Here is a 20492-nt window from a genome sequence, read left to right as displayed (position 1 = left end):
TAGACTAGCATATGCTCTTCCCTACTGACTAGCATATGCTCCTCCCTAATGACTAGCATAGGCTCTTCCCTACTTACTAGACTAGCATATGCTCTTCCCTACTGACTAGCATAGGCTCGTCCCTACTGACTAGCGTAGGCTCTTCCCTACTGACTAGCGTAGGCTCTTCCCTACTGACTAGCATATGCTCCTCCCTAATGACTAGCATAGGCTCTTCCCTACTTACTAGACTAAAATATGCTCTTCCCTACTGACTAGCATAGGCTCGTCCCTACTGACTAGCGTAGGCTCTTCCCTACTGACTAGCGTAGGCTCTTCCCTACTGACTAGCATTTGCTCTTCCCTAATGACTAGCGTAGGCTCTTCCCTATTGACTAGCGCAGGCTCCTCCCTAATGACTAGCGTAGGCTCTTCCCTACTTACTAGACTAGAATATGCTCTTCCCTACTGACTAGCATATGCTCCTCCCTAATGACTAGCATAGGCTCTTCCCTACTTACTAGACTAGCATATGCTCTTCCCTACTGACTAGCATAGGCTCGTCCCTACTGACTAGCGTAGGCTCTTCCCTACTGACTAGCGTAGGCTCTTCCCTACTGACTAGCATATGCTCCTCCCTAATGACTAGCATAGGCTCTTCCCTACTTACTAGATTAGCATATGCTCTTCCCTACTGACTAGCATAGGCTCGTCCCTACTGACTAGCGTAGGCTCTTCCCTACTGACTAGCGTAGGCTCTTCCCTACTGACTAGCATATGCTCTTCCCTAATGACTAGCGTGGGCCCTTTCTTACTGACTAGCCTAGGCTCTTCCATACTGACTAGCATATGCTCCTCCCTAATGACTAGCATAGGCTCTTCCCTACTTACTAGACTAGCATATGCTCTTCCCTACTGACTAGCGTAGGCTCTTCCCTATTGACTAGCGCAGGCTCCTCCCTAATGACTAGCGTAGGCTCTTCCCTACTTACTAGACTAGCATATGCTCTTCCCTACTGACTAGCATATGCTCCTCCCTAATGACTAGCATAGGCTCTTCCCTACTTACTAGACTAGCATATGCTCTTCCCTACTGACTAGCATAGGCTCGTCCCTACTGACTAGCGTAGGCTCTTCCCTACTGACTAGCGTAGGCTCTTCCCTACTGACTAGCATATGCTCCTCCCTAATGACTAGCATAGGCTCTTCCCTACTTACTAGACTAAAATATGCTCTTCCCTACTGACTAGCATAGGCTCGTCCCTACTGACTAGCGTAGGCTCTTCCCTAATGACTAGCTTAGGCTCTTCCCTACTGACTAGCATATGTTCTTCCCTAATGACTAGCGTAGGCTCTTTCCTACTGACTAGCCTAGGCTCTTCCCTACTGACTAGCGTAGGAATGTGAGACTAGCGTAGGATTATGAGCCTTATTACATCTTTTACATGATAATGATCATTTGGGATCTCACATAGCGCTTCAGTGTGGATTCCCCCGATTCTAAGGGCTGTAATAGATGGTGCTTTTAGTAACCGATTTTATGGTACTCTAATATCCACCCCCGGGAAGGATGAAACACTAAGTCGGCCGTGCCATGGAATTCAAACTTGCGAAGGAGAGGCTGCCTCGAATCAGAGACCCGAGCTTTCCTCATGAGTATCCACCCGGGCCTACTGTTTTGACAGGACATGTACCTGCCCCCACCCATTGGAGTTAACAATATAATGTAGCAATGGGCCATCAAGCACCTGTGCCCAAGGTCTTTGCATGCACATGAAATTGCAGCAAGGCGATAGTAGGAGGCCGAGCTGGGGATGGCAGCCCATAGACTTACATAATAGCCTGGCACTTAAGGAGTTAAGTCAGAAACATCTTTTCATACAATAGCACTCAGGCCTTCTTTAGGGGTTCTCTCACTATTTTTGGATTCCTACTTTAAAAATGGGTTTAAACCCCGCAGTCTACTGATACCAAGCTCCCGCTAACCCCTCATTGGGACTCCAGAACACTAGACCAGCTCATAGAGGCTTCCCAGCTCGCTTATAATCCTTCATGCTTGATTGCGTGCACTTCTCACTGCTGCTGCCACTGCTCTGTGTGATGGGCCTCAATATCTCAGGCTCAGGAGGAGGGACAGCTGATACACCCCTTGCAGCAAGCAGGCTGACTCCATGCCAGAGGCGACCGACCTCTCAACACACAAGCTGCCCACCCGCAGGGATATAGGGCCCGCAAGCGCCAGCTGCCAGTTTGATGTCTCCCAATTGCACACTGTGCATTGGGCAGGATCGAACTGCCATTTCGCCTTAAATTTATAGGACAAAAGAATTGCCCAACCTTTATCCCCAATGTAGAAGACATGGCCATTTAGCAGTTTCCAGAAGGTAGCAAATTGCACCTGGGCAACTAAAGAAGTATTTACACCAGCTAGATGTTCTAACCCTACCCTGGCTAAATGGTTTGACCACCATATGTTACCGGATTGGAGCTGCCCGGTTATGCCAGGATAACTTGAAAGTAAACCAAAATAATCTGGGGAAGATTTTGGATTTAATTAAGGATACTTTTGAAACCAACGCTGGATTTCACTCATCCGTGTAAGGATGTGCACTCAGTCGTTGGGTGTGTGTTAATCTCTAGTTTTATCTTACCAAGCCACAAGAGGATTTATTCTTTCATGGCCAGGCAAGTGACTGGACTGGTTCGCCTCCCTGAGTGAGACACAAACAGTCAGCACTTGAAAAGATTTTAGGGGGAAAAGCTGAAATCATGCGTATGAGTACAGGACTGCCACCAATTTCCATCAATATTTAGAGCTTGCCCTGCCTTTGAAATGTATAGATGTTGCTTTGCTTTTGGTACTATATATGCAACTACCAGCTTCCAATGATAAGGAGTCTTATCCCATTTGTCCAATGACCCAAATTGCGACTCCCAGAATCCCTGTTGCGCAATTCAAATAACCCACTTGCCCCAAAACCCAACACAGAGAAGCGTTTAATGTCAGTTTCCTTACCTTCCTTGCGGTCGATCAGGTGACTCTTCCCCCGGCTTTCGGTGATGTCCTTGAATGAAAATAGAAAGAGGACAACCTCGCCTTTCTCGTTCTTGATTGGAACAATGTCAAGCAGACACCAAAAGGGAGCCCCTGGGACAGAAAAACAGCACAGATGAGAAAAATGGGGTTATTCACTATCCAGGGGTTTCTTGCACTTGGCTTCATGCTTCATTTCTTGTTTTGCTTTCTCAGTTTCCTGCAGTGACGTTGCCTCCTCTGTCCCTCAGTGAGTCCTTCGGGAACACCAGGCAGCACAAATTTGCATGCATGAGGCCTACGAAGGCGGCCGGGTAACAGACAATTGTGGCAAATTACTAAAAAGCTCCCATTGTGTGCCCTTCAATGAAATCACATTTCATTTTTAAAATGTTGGTCTATATGAAGGATGTAAAGATGAGGCCTTTTCAATGAGACGCATTATGTTACTTTCAGAGTGTGTCTTTGTGTCTGCCCCCTGCTCCCACTCTGCACCCCCGTCTCTTGGCTCTTAAATGATGACCTGATTATAGGATTCAATTTCGTATAATTTGATTTAACTGTAATAGTGGTATTACACTTCAGTGAAGACACTCTAAACCTATGATTGTGCTTTTGCAATGATTGAATATTATAATCTAGGCAGCTGAACATTTGCCATTAAGAAGTTCAAAAAATTGTATTTAAAGAAAATGCTTTGCATAAGAAGGACAGGAATCTCTTCGTTTATTTAGACCAAAACCGGCAGGCTACAATAGTACCTTGTGCTCATTACGTGGTCAACAGAACAATTCCTATGTCCGTGTTCCTTTCAATATTGCGACCCCAAATGCCCTCAACAACCTTTCTAAGATGTCCCGATGAGCCGAGGACATCAAAGACCCATGAGGACCCAGGCCTATGCCAATCCTCTTGTGCAGTAATGGGGTTTTACCTCTTCCTCAGACCCTCTTTCCCCACCCCTCATGGCTGTCTGAGATCAATGTAGCAGGGTGGAATGGAAGCCCCTTCCAGGAGGAGTGGTATCTTTTAACAGTGGCCATCTTTGCCGTTCTATATGGTACAGATCAAAACCATAAGCCTATAGAAGTCTTACTCTTGTGAGAGCCTGGACCTGCCAATCTAATGTTCCCTTAGTGGACATTAAATAGGTTTGCGGTCATAAGCAAGTGGACCATGGCGGACATGACCGATGGTGGACCTTGGAAGACACCCGTCATCGTTTCATCATCCTGGCCCATTTCTCCTTTCCTCACATTCATACCGACTTCTTAGCCCTTTCCCAACCTGCCTGTGGCTTGCTTAACTGTGCCTCATAGAGATGTCCCACTCATTAATGGCCGAAGCAAGTCAAATCCTTGTGCCGGAATGCGCGACATAGGATGGTTATGACCCAGTACCCGTTCAAAGCTGAGTTTATAAAATCCAGGGGCAGAGTCAGTATTCCCAATATCTAGACCACAACGCTTATGTTTAAATCACAGACCATATTACATAATGCAGAGACAGGCGTGGACTCCAGGGGGCAGTGCAGGGGCTCCTCCTCCCAGTACACCAGATGACCCCGGAAGCTCACCATTCTTCTTGTAGAAGCACAGTTCGGCCTGGTACTCCTGCTTGCCCTCGAGAACCTTCTCGATGTGCTGCAGCACGGGGTCACTCGTCTCCGCCCCATACAGGAAGCGGCAGCTGCCATTCTTCTGCATGACTTCTGTCCGCCCGAAACCGGTGAGGTCGCAGAAGCCGTCCGAGCAGTACACGATGGGGAACCCCCGGTGCACTTGGGCGTTGGCGAGGATGAAGTTGCTATCTGCAAAAAGAGATTGAAACTGCTTTAGAAATACAAGAATCGAGGCCTTTTCACAACAATAAAATTGATATTAGTAAATATGAAAAGATTTTTCCAAATTAAACTTTTAGATATCTGAACATTTTAATTTTAGGCCACATTCTCAGCCTGTTTTTGGAGCAAATCGTGAAAATTATGCGTGCAAATTACAAGGGGAGTATGAATTTGCGTGCAGCGACAACCTACGACTAATTTCGGTCTTGCTGGGTAGATATCGTGTCTCCTGCACTAGCGCTCTGCCATGACCTCCCTCAGGACCCATCCACGCGCCTGGCCTCTTGGGTTGCTTACTGGAGCCCAGAGGCGTTGCTAGGGGGTGCTAAGGGGGTTACAGCCCCTGGTCTTTTGGTTGTAGCCCCGGATAGAATTTCAGGAGCTACAACCAAAAGGCTAGCTAGCCCCCAGTCCCGACAGTTCTGACATTAGCGCAGCCCCGGGTCTTTTCCAGACCTAGCAACACCCCTACTGGAGCCTAGCCAGCCCCCCCTAAATCCTAATCTTGTGCAAATGCACACACGCATCTTAAGCCTCCACTGAGAACTTTCCCCAAACGTAGACTTCGGACACCAAGGGCGTTCCTACCACAAAGCGCTTTGAGGCCATACAAATGGAAGAAAGCACTATATATACATGACTATTACAATACAGTCATGGATGTGCACAGAAAGAGAGAGCAAGAGAGAAAAAGAGAGAGTGAGAGAAAGGGAGAGAGGCAGAGAGAGAGAGTGTAAACGCAATAGAAAGAGAAAGAGAGAAAGAGAAAGAGGGAGTGATTGAGGGAGATCAAGAGAGAGATCAAGAGAGAGAGCGAAAGAGAGAGAGCGAGAGAAAGAGTGAGAGACAGAAAGAGAGAGAGAAAGAGTGAGAGAAGGAAAAAGAGGGAGAGAGAGAAAGAAAGAGAGAGAGAGAAAGTGAAAGAGAAAGAGAAAGAGAGAGAGAAAAAGAAAGAGAGAGTGAGAGAGAGAGAGAGAGAGAGAGAGAGTTCCTACTGGAATATTGAGCCTCTGGCCATGAAATCAGGGCAGAGGAAGGGGGTGTGAAGGGGGACGAGGGAATGGACAGTGAATGTAACAGCAGTGTCCGCAGATTTCTGGCCAGCCCCTTCTGGCAAGATGCTCTGTCCAGCCCCTTTGCCCAGATTAGTGTCGGGAGTGCACTCCCACCACTAATGTATGACCAGCGACCATGTGGTTGCTGGGAGAGCATTTCAAAGAGACGACGTGCTGTTAAAGGGCCGTCTCATTAGAATGACTGTTTAGGGGATGGAAATGCAGTGTGACAGCCGCGGTTTAACCTGCAGCAAAGAAAATCATGACAGGATCAGGAAGGACCCTGTCATGATCTGCGCGTCCTAGCGTGGGGAGAGAGGAGGGGCAGGGGGAGGGTGGCGGGTGAATTTGGGATGTGCACAAACGGAGGGGGGGCATCTGCATGAGCTCAGGCAACATGCACACATTCAGAGGCCCTTTGTGGATTGGGCTGCTCCCCACAAACCCCATTGCCACGCCCCCCCCTACACAATACAAACCCCAAACAAATGCGCCTTCTGGTTAAGGGAACGCTCATTGCAGTGCACTGAAGTGCAAGTTGTAACTTCCGGAACGGTTTCTTTTTAAAATAAAAGTATAGGAACATTAAAACATATTTTTAAAAAGTAGGGGAGCACCACCCCTGCCCACTTTCACCTCTGATGTTTACAAGAATGAAAATAAACGAATTCAGAAATAAATTTGAGTCATCACGAGTTATAACGATGCCAGCCTTGTAGCTGTGCCTGATATTTTGAATGTGCTTCTGCGTTTTGCACTTATTCAAGGGTTTTTTGTATACGTTTGTGGTTTTATCTGGGTCAAAGGCTGCGCGTGATGCTTTTGTGATGTCACTTCCTCTGAAACCGCCAATGGTGGCAAAGGGCCTGCAACCTCAGACCCAATCCCCTGCCAGTTTGGCAAAATGACACCCTGATTGCTCCCTGTAGCACCCATTAAGAAAGTCCAGTTCCCGGTAGAGGCCGTTGGGAGGGGGGGGAAGAGGGGTTATAATAGAAAGTTTCGCTCAGGCTGTGAAGACTGCGGTTTACATGCGCAACTCACCCCATTGCCTATAAGAGACAAGGAAGAGGGTGTATGTGGGCAAGGCAGCGAGCCAGTGGAGGTCCGGTATCCATGCCAACACGCCTATTCCATTCGGGAGATGCCAGTTCAGTCCAGCCTTTTTCATTTGCATTCTGGGGGTTGTAGTCTGGGATCTGTAGCAGGCAAACATATCTGTAGCGTCTGGACCCAGGACAGGTAAGCAGGACACAGAGAGCACATAGAAACCAGTAGGTACAAAAGGTAAGTACGCTTTATTGTCGTTTCAGGGTATAGACTAGAAGTAAGGGGACAGCATAGGTACAGACATCCTTCTAGTAACATCTCCCATCCTGAATCCCCAACTGTAGTCCCTAGAATCCTGAGGGAACACAAGGTTCCAACCAGACCGGCATTCCATGGCTTGCATTGCCACATGCAATGCAAGCCCACACTACAATATCTCTTTGTTTTCAAGGCTCACCCTTTGCCCGTGAGTGGGGTGAAGGGAAATAACCTGCAGGCTTGAATCTCACCACAGATCCTGGGTATGTTGAGGGGGGTTGGGGTTAACGGATGCCTGCTTAGGCAGGCGATATAAGCGATAGGAAACCCACAGACTGAGAACGGACATTGTTTTTGTACTTCCTTCACGCACCATGCCAGGGGGAGCCTCAAAGTTCGCGGTCAAGATGACAAACAGAAAAATGCAGGGAGTGGTATAGCTCCAAAAAAATATGTGCTAATAGCTTTCCTGAATGTTATAAATGTGTTGTAATATCAGTGCCCCGGGTGTGATTTTTTGGGCACCCCCAACGTTCTGTAGACTACAAATACCAGAATGCAAAGAAGGAAAAAGTACAGTTCACCATGGGAATGTGAATCGTTGCTCATGTACTCACCCCTTTCTCTGGGGAGCGGGGGTCAAAGTTTACAGGGTGCTGCTGCATTGGAAAGAGATACAAAGAGCTACCCTTAAGCAAATCAGGAAATAACTGTGAAAAGGTTGGGGGGCTGGCGCCGCGCCTCTGTCACTCAGTGTCATGTAAAAGGTCAGTCAATGACTTTCTATATGTGAGTGACTCACTAATAGAAAGCCATTGACTGGCACTTTACATGACCCTGAGCTGGCGGCGCCCTTTATCTGCAGCGCCCCTGTGCCACCGCGCCACTTGATCGCCCCTTGATCGCCCCGTGAGCCGGTTCTGTGTAATATATAGGGGCTAATTCACTGGGCCAAGTTGCGGCAAATTTACTAAATCCTGAAAAGGGCCCTGTGCGACCATATGCAAAGCAGAATAGATAGCTCCACCCACATTGCAAATGAAAAGTGGGTGTGTCAGGAAGTGTGGCGACATCAGGAAAAAGTAAATGAAGGGCACCCCCTCGCAGGCAAATGACGATACGTGATCCACACAAAGATCAAAGCCACTTGCTCTGGTCTCCGCTGTTCCAACCTTGCATAAGGGACTTGGTTAAGTTCACAGGAGCAAACTTTAGGGTTGTTTTTACCTGTTTCACTGAAAGGGTTTCCGCTTCCATTTTCCCTCTAACCATTTATATTTTTCCTTCCACCGACATGCACCTAATTTCTGCCTGAATCAGGCCCATTTGCATGTGCAAACTGCGGCAGGTGCAACTTGCTCATGGCACTTTTTGAGATTCTTTGGCGGGGACCCTCTGCGTGCAGTTTGTGGGTGGTTGCAGTTGCAAATGCACCACGATTTGGCCCCAAAGTGAGGATGCTGGAGATGACCACAGCGTGGCACAGAGCAAGGAGGCAGGTCCACGACCAACCATGTAGTTATGGAGAGCATTGTGTTGAGCAGTGACACAGGGAGCCCAGGTAAGCCTGTGAATGGCAGCGCCGCCTTTATTGCCTGGAGTGCAGGCCAAGCAATACAGACACAAGATAGATGATGACAAGGGGCGGCCGGCACCACCACCCAGGCAGGTCCTGCCAACTCACCTCTGCCTAACACAGAACACAGACTTGGCTCTGCCACCGCATTCTAACCTGTCATAACGTTCCACAGCATCATGAGTATACTACTACATCTAGTCCCTATGCCCCGATCCAGGGCAGCCATGTTTTTTGTTTACTTTTTAAAAAATATCTTTTTAATGGAGGCCATGGAAAGTGAGAAGGGCTTTCATGTACTCCCTTCTCCCCTATCGATGGTGGCCATTTTTTTCTTTTTTTTCTCGAGTTGAGGGACCGTTTACACAGCGTTTCTCAAAAAAAGGTATTCCATAATTTTACCGAAAAAACTGATTTAAATATATAAATATATGTATATTATTTATATATCTATATATATATATATATATATATATATATGGTAAGGGGTTAAAATAAGTGGGGAAGGGGTTGGAGTGGGGGTAAAGACTTAGGGAAACTGGGAGTTCGGGAGGGTGACCCCACCAAATAAAAATGTTTAACATTTTGTGATTTATTATTATTTTTTTTTTTTGGGTAAAATATCCATTAAAATTGTTTTCGGTAAAATCACAGTGAACTGAGAATAAATACTATTAGTACCCCAGTACAACGTGCCAGGGTGCTAATAGAATTAGAAACTTCAGAGGGGGGCATTACCAGTCGGGTAATGCCCCCGGGGCTACGTGAAAGCCCTCGCTTTACTCAGGCTTGTAATGATCGCCGGGGGTGGGGGCACTGTGCGGTTTCTATTGCTTTAATAAGCATTGGTGTCCTTAAGTTCTTGGAATGGGCATCAGTTCAGGATTGGCTGGATCCTTGCTATTAAAGGAGAATGGGGGGCTATTGTGTGCAGGTCACCAATGGTGCTAAGAATCCCTGGGCTATTTGGGCGCGTAACTTAAAAGGGCAAACCATCCTGTTCTAGTACCATTTCACGGGAAGTCCCGCCTTCAGTCCAAGGGCCTAAAGTTGCTCCAGTATGGCTGCTTTTGCACCTGTTCCCTCCCAATAATGTAAACTAAACCCCAGAAATAGTTGGGTGAACCAGGTGGCCAGAGCACTCCATGTCACCAAGACTAAATACAAGCAGCTCTGGGTTTCCTTTTTTCTATCCACGGGCAACAGGTGCTAGAGGTCAATCGGTGGAATTGTTGAGACTAAACTCACAGTTTTTAGATGAAAGTCCAGACCTGGAATATGGATGCCCGGTGACAGGCATCTGGGTCCAGAAGCACCCACAGCAGCGAAAGTGCTATGAAGGACCACTGCTTGGGTTCCCACAGTGAACAGTCCACATGCACTGTAGAATTTTGCACAATTGAACAAAGTGACAGCACAGTCATACATCAGCAGTTTGGTCCAGGCATCCAATTCCCTTTCACAGTTACCACCTTGATTTGCCACAGGTCACAATTTGCTAAATTCACCAATCCAGTAACCACGTCTTTGCGGGACTAATGAACCGCATTCATGTTACACATGTTCATTTCTGGCTCTTTGCATCAGTTAAGCATTTAATGACGTAGCGCTCCTCAGATGATACGTTCATGAGCTGTTGCTTTGTCGTCTCTTATTAAGTCATGGTAAGTGCGCAAATAACGTAATAAGTGTCCTAATGATGCAATATTACGTCATGAATTGAATAACTTTGATATGATAGGTCATTTATAACGCGCTTAATACCCAGAGGTTTCTAAGCGCGGACGCGGGGATCGAACCTGTGTTGCTCTGTGTCATCTTGCTTCCAAGGTGAGCATGTTGCCACTGAGCTATCCTCCTTTCCATGAAAAGAACCGTTTTAGTTTTCAAAATGCCATATTTTTTGTAACATGAAACCAAAATGGGCAGATTAAAAGGGGAATAGGAATTCAAATGAACCCTGGGAAAACTGTTCTTTTACTGTGGATATAAATATGGCCGACAGACATAGAACCAAAACAGCGACCTGGAACTTGTAGCACCTGAGGGATCAACAGATGACTGGAGAGTACCTCAAAGTTCCCTACACATTTTATTCTTAACACAAAAGGGGTTAGTGCTCACTGTCTGGCACCCAACAGGCCCTGGATTTCCCTTCGGCCTGTGGTCATTTACCTCTTTGCCGTAGTTCCAGGCCTCCTCCCGGTAGCACCACACAGTCTCTGGGATTGTATTTTGTCCAGAACACTTTTTTATTGACACTGTGTCTTTCTTGGCTGGTGCAGCTCATTCATTGGTCTTCTTAGGCGTCACCACCCAGCACCCTTAGGCTTTCTGGCGTTGGTCAGTCATCAGGTGCAACATACACAACTGGACCCTAGGGTACTTTCAGCTACTCCCCAGCCTCATGCCAGCCTTCCATCTTTGGTCAGTACTAGAGGCCACCACCCGTAGACTTTTGTCTCTGGCTTAACATTCACCTCTGATGCAGCTCCTCTCCACCAGCATAGGGCCCCCCTCCTGGCACAAGTCCAAACAAGAGCAGCTAGTTCTGTCTCCCATCAGTTCTTGCCCCATTGCTTTCCTCCTTGAGGTCCCTACCGCTCTTCTCCAGCTGATGTCATGTCTCCTGCTCTTGGCGTCTCCCCACTTGTTCCTTTCCCTGTCCTCTCTGATGTTCCCCCGTTCTCTCCTCTACATGGAGGCCTCTCCATTCTCGCTTGATATTCATCTTCCACCTCCTTCTCTTTCCTTTGGTATTTCTCCTCTAACTTCTCTTCTTTGTTCGCTAACTTTTCTCTATCTCTCCCTTTTCCACATGTTCCTTGTCTTTTCTTTTCTGCCCTTGGTGATGCTTGTTGGCCTCCTCCTTCTGTTACTCTCTACTTTTATGTCCCTTCTCCATCTCCCCCTGTATACGCTTGATGGCCTTCTACTTGGCTTCCTCCCTCTGCACGTTAACACTCCTCCGCTCCTTGCTCTCTCTAAGTGTTCCTCCCCAATCTATCTTCTCTTACATGTTACCCCTTGTCTCCTCATTCCTTTCTCTGGCCCTCCACTCAGACCCCTTCTTCCACTCTTATCCGCCTCCCATGCCAACCACTCTGAAACCATGTGATGAATCAACTTCCGAGGCACCAGGAGAGGGCGCTAGAGAGCCGTCCAAGATGGCGGCCTCCCTGTGAGCTCTGTGTAGCTCCCCCAAGATCCTGAAAAATCGAGACTTCCGTGGCAGCCAAACAGTCTGGAATCTCCAGCCACTGAAAGCCAAAGCGTTTCTGCACAGACCCCTGCATTCATTTTGCCAACCACCTGTGTTTTCGCCCGTGAGCGACGGGCAGCGTGGTGCTCCACCCCCCCCTCCCTTCATCCGTCCGGGGTACGCGGCCTTCGCTGGAGCTGCGGTGGACCGGGTGCCCACGGAAGAGCTGAGCCGGCCGTATCAACGCGAGGCGCTGTCCGCGTCTCGGCGAAATCCCTGCAGCGCAGAGTGCAACGAGCGACAGCGCCTTCGCTGCCCTTGTCGGCGCTGGTCCAGAATGCCTGCCGCGCCCCGCCGGAGCTCCGGGAGGATCGAGGGGTGCCGGTGATAGCGCGGCTGCGGCAGCCGACGCGGGATCGGAGGGACAGCGGAGCTTGCCGGTACCGCGAGGAGCGGCATTGTGATCGCAGCAGCACACCAACAGGAGACCAGGTACGAGCGCTCTGCGCACCCCCCTCAAGGGTCTATTCAGGCCCCGGATCTCCCGCGATCGCCAACCAGCGGTCACCTCGGCCCTGCAGGACCTGCAAATATTCACTCACAGGAGGCAATATCGTCGACTGGCGGGTTGAGCAACAGGAGCCCCTGCTCTCCCGCGCCACATTCATCCCAGGGCCCCCAACCCCGCCCAAGGAATACAGCGTTTTTGCAGGACACACAATGCGCCCGCTAATTTGGTGCCCATAGTCCGACAAAAGAAGCCTGTACAATCCCACGATCATAAAGTGAAGGTCCATTCTGCAAGGGGCTATTCCACTACCTCAAAAACGCCTAAGACCTCACGTGCATTACCCACCCAACACCTGGAAAATCGGCCTAGACCTCTGGCGCAGCCATACCTTCAACACTTGGTTGCAGCTGAGCTCAGACTGCAGCAGTATCCGAGTTTTGCCCGGGAATTAACCGGAAGGCGCACAGGTTGGCATCCTCCCCGCTGGAATAGCACAAACTCCCTCTTAATCTTGGTCAGGACACTATAGTGGCGACAGGGCGGAAACAAATCTGAGATCAGAGCACCGCAGCACACGCCAGAGGCCCCCCCGGCCATCTAGACACCAGGATATCCTGCGACCCTCCAGCTGGGCCTTTCGAGCGTGTCGCCCGTGGTCCCTCTGGCGCTCTGTCGCCCAGATTCAACACAAAGATGGGGAAGAATGATAGGTCACAGAGAAAATTAAACTTTGAAAGCTGTTCCTCCACCAAAGCGACCTCCTCAAACAGCAGACCGCAATCACCCAATCAAGATCAGCCCCACGAAGTTGGAGAGGCGCAAGAGCTTGACATCAGAGAAATTCTGTTGGACCTCAAGGCCGGAATAGGGGGCCTGGGGAGCAAACTGGACTCTCTTTCTTCCAAAGTCGACCAGCTCCAACATCGGCTGGACAAGCACGCTGACAGATTAGACACTGTCGAGCAGAGGGTTTCCGACCTTGACGATGGCACAGGGTCCTTAACCTCCAAAGTATCCTTATTAGAGGACCAAGTGAAAGCTGTGAGCGCCAAGAACGAAGATCTTGAAGGACGCTCCCGACGGAGTAACTTAAGGATCATTGGCGTTAGAGAGCATCAGCCTAATCAAAAAATGGAAGAATACGTCGAGAAGATCTGCATAGACATGTTCTGAGCGGAGACCCTATCAAAGCTCTTCATCGTTGAGAGAGCCCATAGAGTTCCTAACGCGAGGCCTGTCCCAGGAACAAATCCTCGGCCCATCATAGCGAAGCTGCTCAATTACAGGGACCGGGATGCCATCCTGAGAGCCGCAAGGGACAAAGGCACGCTCCAATATGACGGAGACAAGATTCAATTTTTCCCAGATTTCTCCCAAGCAGTTCAGGCGCAAAGGCGATCATTCACAGCAGTGAAACGCAGACTACAAGAGAATCAAATTCAGTATTCCATGCTTTTCCCTGCGAAACTCCGTATACAATACAGAGGCAAAACTCAGTTTTTCAACACGCCTGAGGAGACCACTGAATACCTAGACCGCAATGGCTGCAGATCCGCCCAAAATGACGGAAACCCCCAGAGGGGAAATAGACCAAGAAGAGATCCGCCATAAAGAATAATTCCACAACTGTCGCAAATAGGAGATACCTCGATATCACTATCTTGGAGGGCCACTAGCGCCCCTAGCACAGCAATGCTGACTGTTTTGTTTACAGGGGACTGTTTACCAAGGGCCAGTTGGGAGTTGCCCATGCAGGGGGGGGTGGGCATATCGCGGGCCTGTTGGGGGTTGCCTGCGCTGGGGAGGGAATCAAGAGTTATCAAGTTGTTCTCGCCCAATCAACTACGTTCAGGCGCACAACAAGCACAGATCCTCAATCCGGAACATGTGAGTTGCAACAGGTCCCTCCGCACTCCTAAGTACTATCTGATCCGCACAGTTGGGGTGACGCCAGTCCTCTCTTTTCAATTCCTGCAAACTGGGTTTACTTAAAATTGCTACTTGGAATATTAGAGGCGGCAACCAACCCTCTAAACTCAGGAAGGTTCTTCAATACCTACGGAGACACAAGATCACTATTGCTATGTTACAGAAAACCCATTTTACACCATCGGCAGAGCAATACTGGGCCCGCTCGTGGGGTTGCCATAGATACTTTTCTTCGTACTCCTCATATGCGAGAGGCGTTGCAATACTGATTGAAAAGAAAGCCAGCTTTAGCCTGATCAGCTTTAAGAAGGATGAGGAAGGCAGGTTCCTGCTGATAAGGGGACTACTTGCCGGGAAGGAAATAGTTTTGGTGAACACCTACGCCCCCAATGTCGACGGTCCGAATAACTTTAACTGGATTATGTCAAATCTGGGTGCGTACACATCAGCAACGATCATCTGGGGAGCAGACCTCAATACCCCCCTAGACCCCCAGACCAACAAATCGCATGGTTCAAGCAACAAAACCTCCAGAGCCAGTCGTCAGGTTACAGAGATCTGTCAGGCATTTGAGCTATCCGATATTTGGAGGCACACCCATCCAAACTCCCAGGACTACACATTCCATTCAGCGGTCCATAACACCAGCTCTCGCATCGACTACTTACTGGTATCGACCCGCAGTCCATACAATTGGGGACCCTGTCAAATCCTGCCACGCTCTCTTTCCGACCACTCCATGGTCACACTCGAGTTCATGCTCTCGGAGACCCAAAAAACCCCAGTGAACTGGAGATTTAAATCGGGCTCGCTTTTAGATCCTGTCTTCGCGGATGAGCTCCAACAAGACATCACCACTTTCCTTGAGATAAACCAGGGCTCAGTGGCATCGGCCGGCACGCTATGGGAGTCATTGAAATGCTACGTGAGAGGGGTGTGCATGGCCAAGGAAAATGGCATCCTGAAACTGATTAGGCGCGAACTGACAGACAGTGAACAACACCTGAAAGACCTTGAAAATAAACAAACAGCATCCCCGGATGCGCAGACCCTGGCCGACCTAAAAATGGAACTATCAAAATTCCGAACGTGAACTGAAATTCTTGGGCCGCAACCACAGGATCAGACAGTATGGCGAGGGGCAAAAACCCGGGGCGCTCCTGGCCCGTCTCCTGAGACTTGACCAAACACTCCCTCGGGTGGAACGCATCCGAGACACGCAGGGAAACCTGGCTTACACTGCGGAAGATATTGTGAACACATTTCACAAATTCTATCAAGACCTGTATAGCTCTCAAATCACTACTAACCCTGAAGAGCTTCAGAACTACCTTAACGACACCGAACTGTATTGGGTGATTCAAGATCTACGCGAACCACTGAACACGCCCATCTCTCAAGAGGAAATCAAGAGGCAATAAAATCTCTCCCGAACACCAAGGCACCTGGTCCAGACGGTCTCACTGGAGAATTTTACAAAGCATACGTGTCCACGCTAGCCCCGTTACTCCTCCGAGTATACGAAGAGGCCCTAGAGCGAGTTATTCTTCCACCCACCCTCCGTGAAGCCAATGTAGTCCTCATCCATAAACCAGGCAAACCCCAAGACGATTGCGCCTCCTACAGGCCGATCTCATTAATTAACCTTGACAACAAGATCCTGGCCAAGATTCTAGCAAAACGTCTCCTTCCCCTCATGCCCGCGCTGGTGCTGGGTGACCAAGCCGGCTTTATTCCTGGACGCAACACAACATATGGTATCCGCCGACTGTTTGGAGTCATTGCAGCACTCGACCCCACACAACAGGCCATCGCAGTTTTATTAGATGCTGAGAAGGCCTTCGACTCTGTCAAATGGCCATATCTCTTTGCAACACTTACACAAATGGGTCTCGGAAAACTTTTTATTAGGATGGTGTCACTACTATATAACGAACCCCGCTCCTACATCACCCTTGGCGCTATAAGATCCCCCAGAGTCAGGTTAGAGCGCGGCACTAGGCAGGGATGCCCCCTGTCGGCCCTTATATTTGCCCTGGTTATGGAACCACTTGCTTCCAGACTAAGAACGCACCGAATTAATAGAGGCCTTACCTTTGGCCCACATAGATTGATCGTCTCCCTCTACGCAGACGACGTGATGCTGTTCATCAAAGATCCCCAAACTAATCTCAACCCAATCATGCGCGAGGTGATCCGATTCAGCGGCGTTTCTGGTCTTAAAATAAACCACTCCAAATCGGTAATATTCCCGCTGACAATGGCTACTCCTAAGTTCCGAGACGATCATGGATTTAAGTGGGGAAACACCGGGGTTTGCTACCTCGGCATTCTCATGTCGCTCAACCATGATGAGATATTTAAAGATAACTATGGACAAGTGTTCCAATCCCTCCGAGAGCGTATCCAGAGATGGAAGTCGCTCCCCTTAACGCTGTGGGGAAGGGTTTCATTGATCAAGATGATGATTCTCCCCAAACTCCTTTATTTATTCACGAATATACCCCTCATACTTCCACGCACATTTCTTCAGAAAATTAGGAGCCTTATTCTTGAACTAACATGGGCTGGCAAACCAGCAAGAGTCGCCTATACGACACTGACATTACCGGTGTCGCAGGGTGGCCTGGCACTCCCTGATATAGAAAAGTACTATTGGGCCGCTCAAGCCCAATTCCTAAGCCACTGGTACGCCACTGAATATGTCCGCCCTCACGTTCAGGTTGAGCGCACCTTGGCCTCCCCCGACTTCTTAACAGCTGTCATCCTCAGCAATCTCCCGGTCCCATATAACACGCTAAATACGGTCCTATCCTCATACGCCATCTGGAGAAAAATCGCCCGTAAATACGAACTACAGATAAGATACTCCCCGTTACTGCCAATCAAGTTCATCCCTGGCATTCCCCTGACCAACGAGAAAGTATTTCTAATATGGCTTGATAAGACCAATATCCAATCTATTGGAGACCTCTTCCCTGATGGCGTGTTTCTGACCCCACAAATGATCAGGGAGAGAGGCGGCACCACCTTGCTCGATATTTTCCTTTACTTCAGGCTGCGCCACACCCTGCAGGCTCACTTCCCAACATTCCCCAAACAACCACCGACGTGGCCCCTATTGCATAATGCGATCCAGGCCGAGGGGGAGGGAAGGTTAGTTTCCTCTATATATAGGTCGTTGCTCGCTGATACGACTCCGACCGCCATAAGGGCGAAACAGAGATGGGAGACGGCCCTCCACTCCACAATACCTGAAGATGACTGGACCTACATCCTCCGGCAAACCCAAAAAGTTGCTTTAAATACCCGATTTAAGCAGATCCATTTTAACTTTGTGCATCAAATATACTACACCCCCCAAAACTAACGGCGCCACCACCCCGAAACCTCTGACCAATGTGAGAGATGTGGTGCTCCCTCCGCTGACTTCATCCACCTTGCATGGCACTGCCCGGGAGTAGCCCGATTTTGGTCCTCAGTCTTACAACATACGAGTGACATAGTAGGTGAGATACTGGCCCCCGATCCGACCATCACGCTCCTGAGTATGTCAAAACACTTACAAGCCCCAGTGAGGAAGCTGGCTTCTCTGCTCCTGGTGCTCGCCCGTAGAAGAGTAGCCCTGGCATGGGGACGAGGTCCCCTACCTTTACTCATGGCATGGAATAAGGACATTCTCTATTGTCAAGACATGGACACTGAGTTCATACGTACCCTTCCCCTACACGCACGCCCACCAGATATTTGGGGCCCATATATTAGTTATTTACTTTCCGCTCCTGATGTGGTGAACTCGCATTCTTGACTCCGCAATTCACAAATCTGATTACAATCAGACTCCCGCTATTCAACACAGCTACCTAGCAGAAGAGACCTTCCTGAAGGACAATATTTCCGATGATTGCTCGACCCACAGTTCTCGGATGTGTGCGGCATGTGCTATGAACGTAGTGTTTAGTTTTGTTACTTGAACCTGTGGATACAGGTTGTTATTGTATGCTTTTGCTAAAACTCAAAAAATAAAGTTTAAAAAAAATAAATAAATAAAAACTTCCGAGGCACCAGTGGTCCAGGTATGACTATCGCTTTCTAAACTATCAATCAGCCCCACACCTCTAGTACACCGGAATGGACCTGAACAGATTGGAAACACAAGTAAATTATAAACCTCCTTGTCCAATTTTGGTAACATGGACAGAACGGCAGGCTTATCTCTGCAAGTTCATGGATCGTTGGTTAGTTGTTACACAGCGAAAATACAATTATTACCCAATGATGAAAGGGACCGTCCAGACAAGGTTGTATAAAAATCTCAATTTTTTTATTATTCAACACCCAGTTCTAGCACTCTACAAAATACAACCCTGTAAAGGAATGCAGAGGACAAACAGTTTCAAAGAAAGAAAAGGAATGCACTCTGGATATTGACAGTAGGGTGGTCGTTAAAGTAATTAATCACAATAGTTCAGGGATACTTGGTTTCAGCAATCAACTGTCATACCACTTGCGCCTTGCACAATTCTGATTTATTTTATATGTAGAATTGGGGAAAGGGATGCATGGCGGTCAATAGGCTCTAAACAGCATTAATGCATGAGTTGTGTTGCTTCTTGTTTTTGCTGAAGACTGATTCATGACATCCAGTTTTCTTTACACAGAGGTATAACGCAATGATTGGAATCAGAGACAGTCTTGAAGAAGCTCATTAGTGCTCATGACAAGACAGTGGAACAATAAGTGAAACGTGTCGGCTAGACTCTCTCTGTAATTTGGTGTATTGTGCTGTTCAAAGAGAATATTTCAAAAACCTTGTCACTGATTGTACAAGGTATTTGGAAGTGTACTCAGAAATATATTGGCCCTCATTCCGAGTATGGTGGTAGTCATGGTGCTATTTGCGCCATGACTGCCTCCAATACCGGTACCGATTCCGGTTTGGTTCAATGGGGACTTACCGGTCCATTCCGACCTTGGAGAGACCGGTAAGTCTCCATTTACCAAACTATTCCCCATTCCCATTTGAGCCCCCATAGGGCTCAAGGGGAATGGGGAAGGCGCAAATAACGGGCCGGCGTATGCCAAGCCCAGGTATTCGCACCCAGGTCCCTTAACGGGTCTTGTCCTTAACACCTGGTCAGACCAGGCGTTAAGGAAGGGACCCGCTAAGGGACCTCGTAGTAGGGCGGTAAGGGATTACCGGCACTGGTCTCCTTACCGATGCCCGGTATCCCTTACCGCCCTACTCGGAATGAGGGCCATTGTGTCTGTATTTTTGCTATTGAAATTCTATTGGGATGGTATGATGTACCTGATAATCTATGTTCATTGTATGATACTTATATATGTTTGACTCATTCTACAATACATATAAAATAAATCAGAATTGTGCAAGGCGCAAGTGGTATGATAGTTGATTGCAGTATATGAAGAGAGTCCGTTCAGGAGTAGAACTTGTCACACCGGTGCTGATGCACTTATCAATTTTCTAAACTTTTATATAGATCAGCGCAGAGAGGACAATCAATAGAGAAACCTGGTACACGTGTTCTATACTTGGTTTCAGCACAAAGGGAGTAATGGGTCGTAGAATGTCACTAGAGGCCTTCAGAGAAGGACCAGGGGGACAGAACCACAATGTACCTTGTGCTTGTAGAAGTGCTTGGTGCTTGACAGTGTAGAGTCGGTTTCAGGGAGCATTGCAGCTTCTGTGACAAAGTTCAAGATGGACGTCAGCTGCGGATATCAGGCGGCAAGCAGTTCTGCGAGCAAGGCTGTATGGAAGGCTACAGGATGGCCTACACAGCGACTCAGGGTCAGGAATCTTTGTGTCAGTGCTGGTAGGCAGTGTAAAGCACTGGTCAAGGCATCTCAGACGATGTTAGCGACTGCGGCATGACACCAGTCAGTGGTGCAGTGGGTTGCAGCTCGAGGGGGCTAGACTGGTTCAAAAATGTCCTTTACGGTGGATGCTGGTTGGTGCTTGTCGATGCACTCCTCCTAGCTTCTTCATTTTGCTTGTGTCGTACTTTAAGGTGGCCCAAAGCTGAGGAGA

General features: G+C 48.4%; 1 protein-coding gene across 1 annotated transcript in view; it reads right to left on the bottom strand.

Annotated features, from left to right (window-relative positions):
* Positions 1-20492, bottom strand: part of KCNH4 (potassium voltage-gated channel subfamily H member 4) — a 976843-nt gene that overhangs the window by 494667 nt on the left and 461684 nt on the right. Inside the window, exons 2-3 of the mRNA XM_069634470.1 lie at positions 4590-4823; positions 2996-3127 (exon numbers count right to left, since the gene is read on the bottom strand). Of these exons, the coding sequence (XP_069490571.1) occupies positions 2996-3127; positions 4590-4823 (366 nt within the window). The remainder of the gene's footprint in view (positions 1-2995; positions 3128-4589; positions 4824-20492) is intronic.

This window comes from Ambystoma mexicanum, chromosome 13 (assembly GCF_040938575.1).
Source record: "Ambystoma mexicanum isolate Mex_15411 chromosome 13, UKY_AmexF1_1, whole genome shotgun sequence".
In the NCBI taxonomy this organism is placed as follows: Eukaryota; Metazoa; Chordata; class Amphibia; order Caudata; family Ambystomatidae; genus Ambystoma; species Ambystoma mexicanum.
The sequence above is the reverse complement of the archived record's forward strand: the minus strand, read 5'-3'. Positions and strand labels throughout refer to the sequence as shown.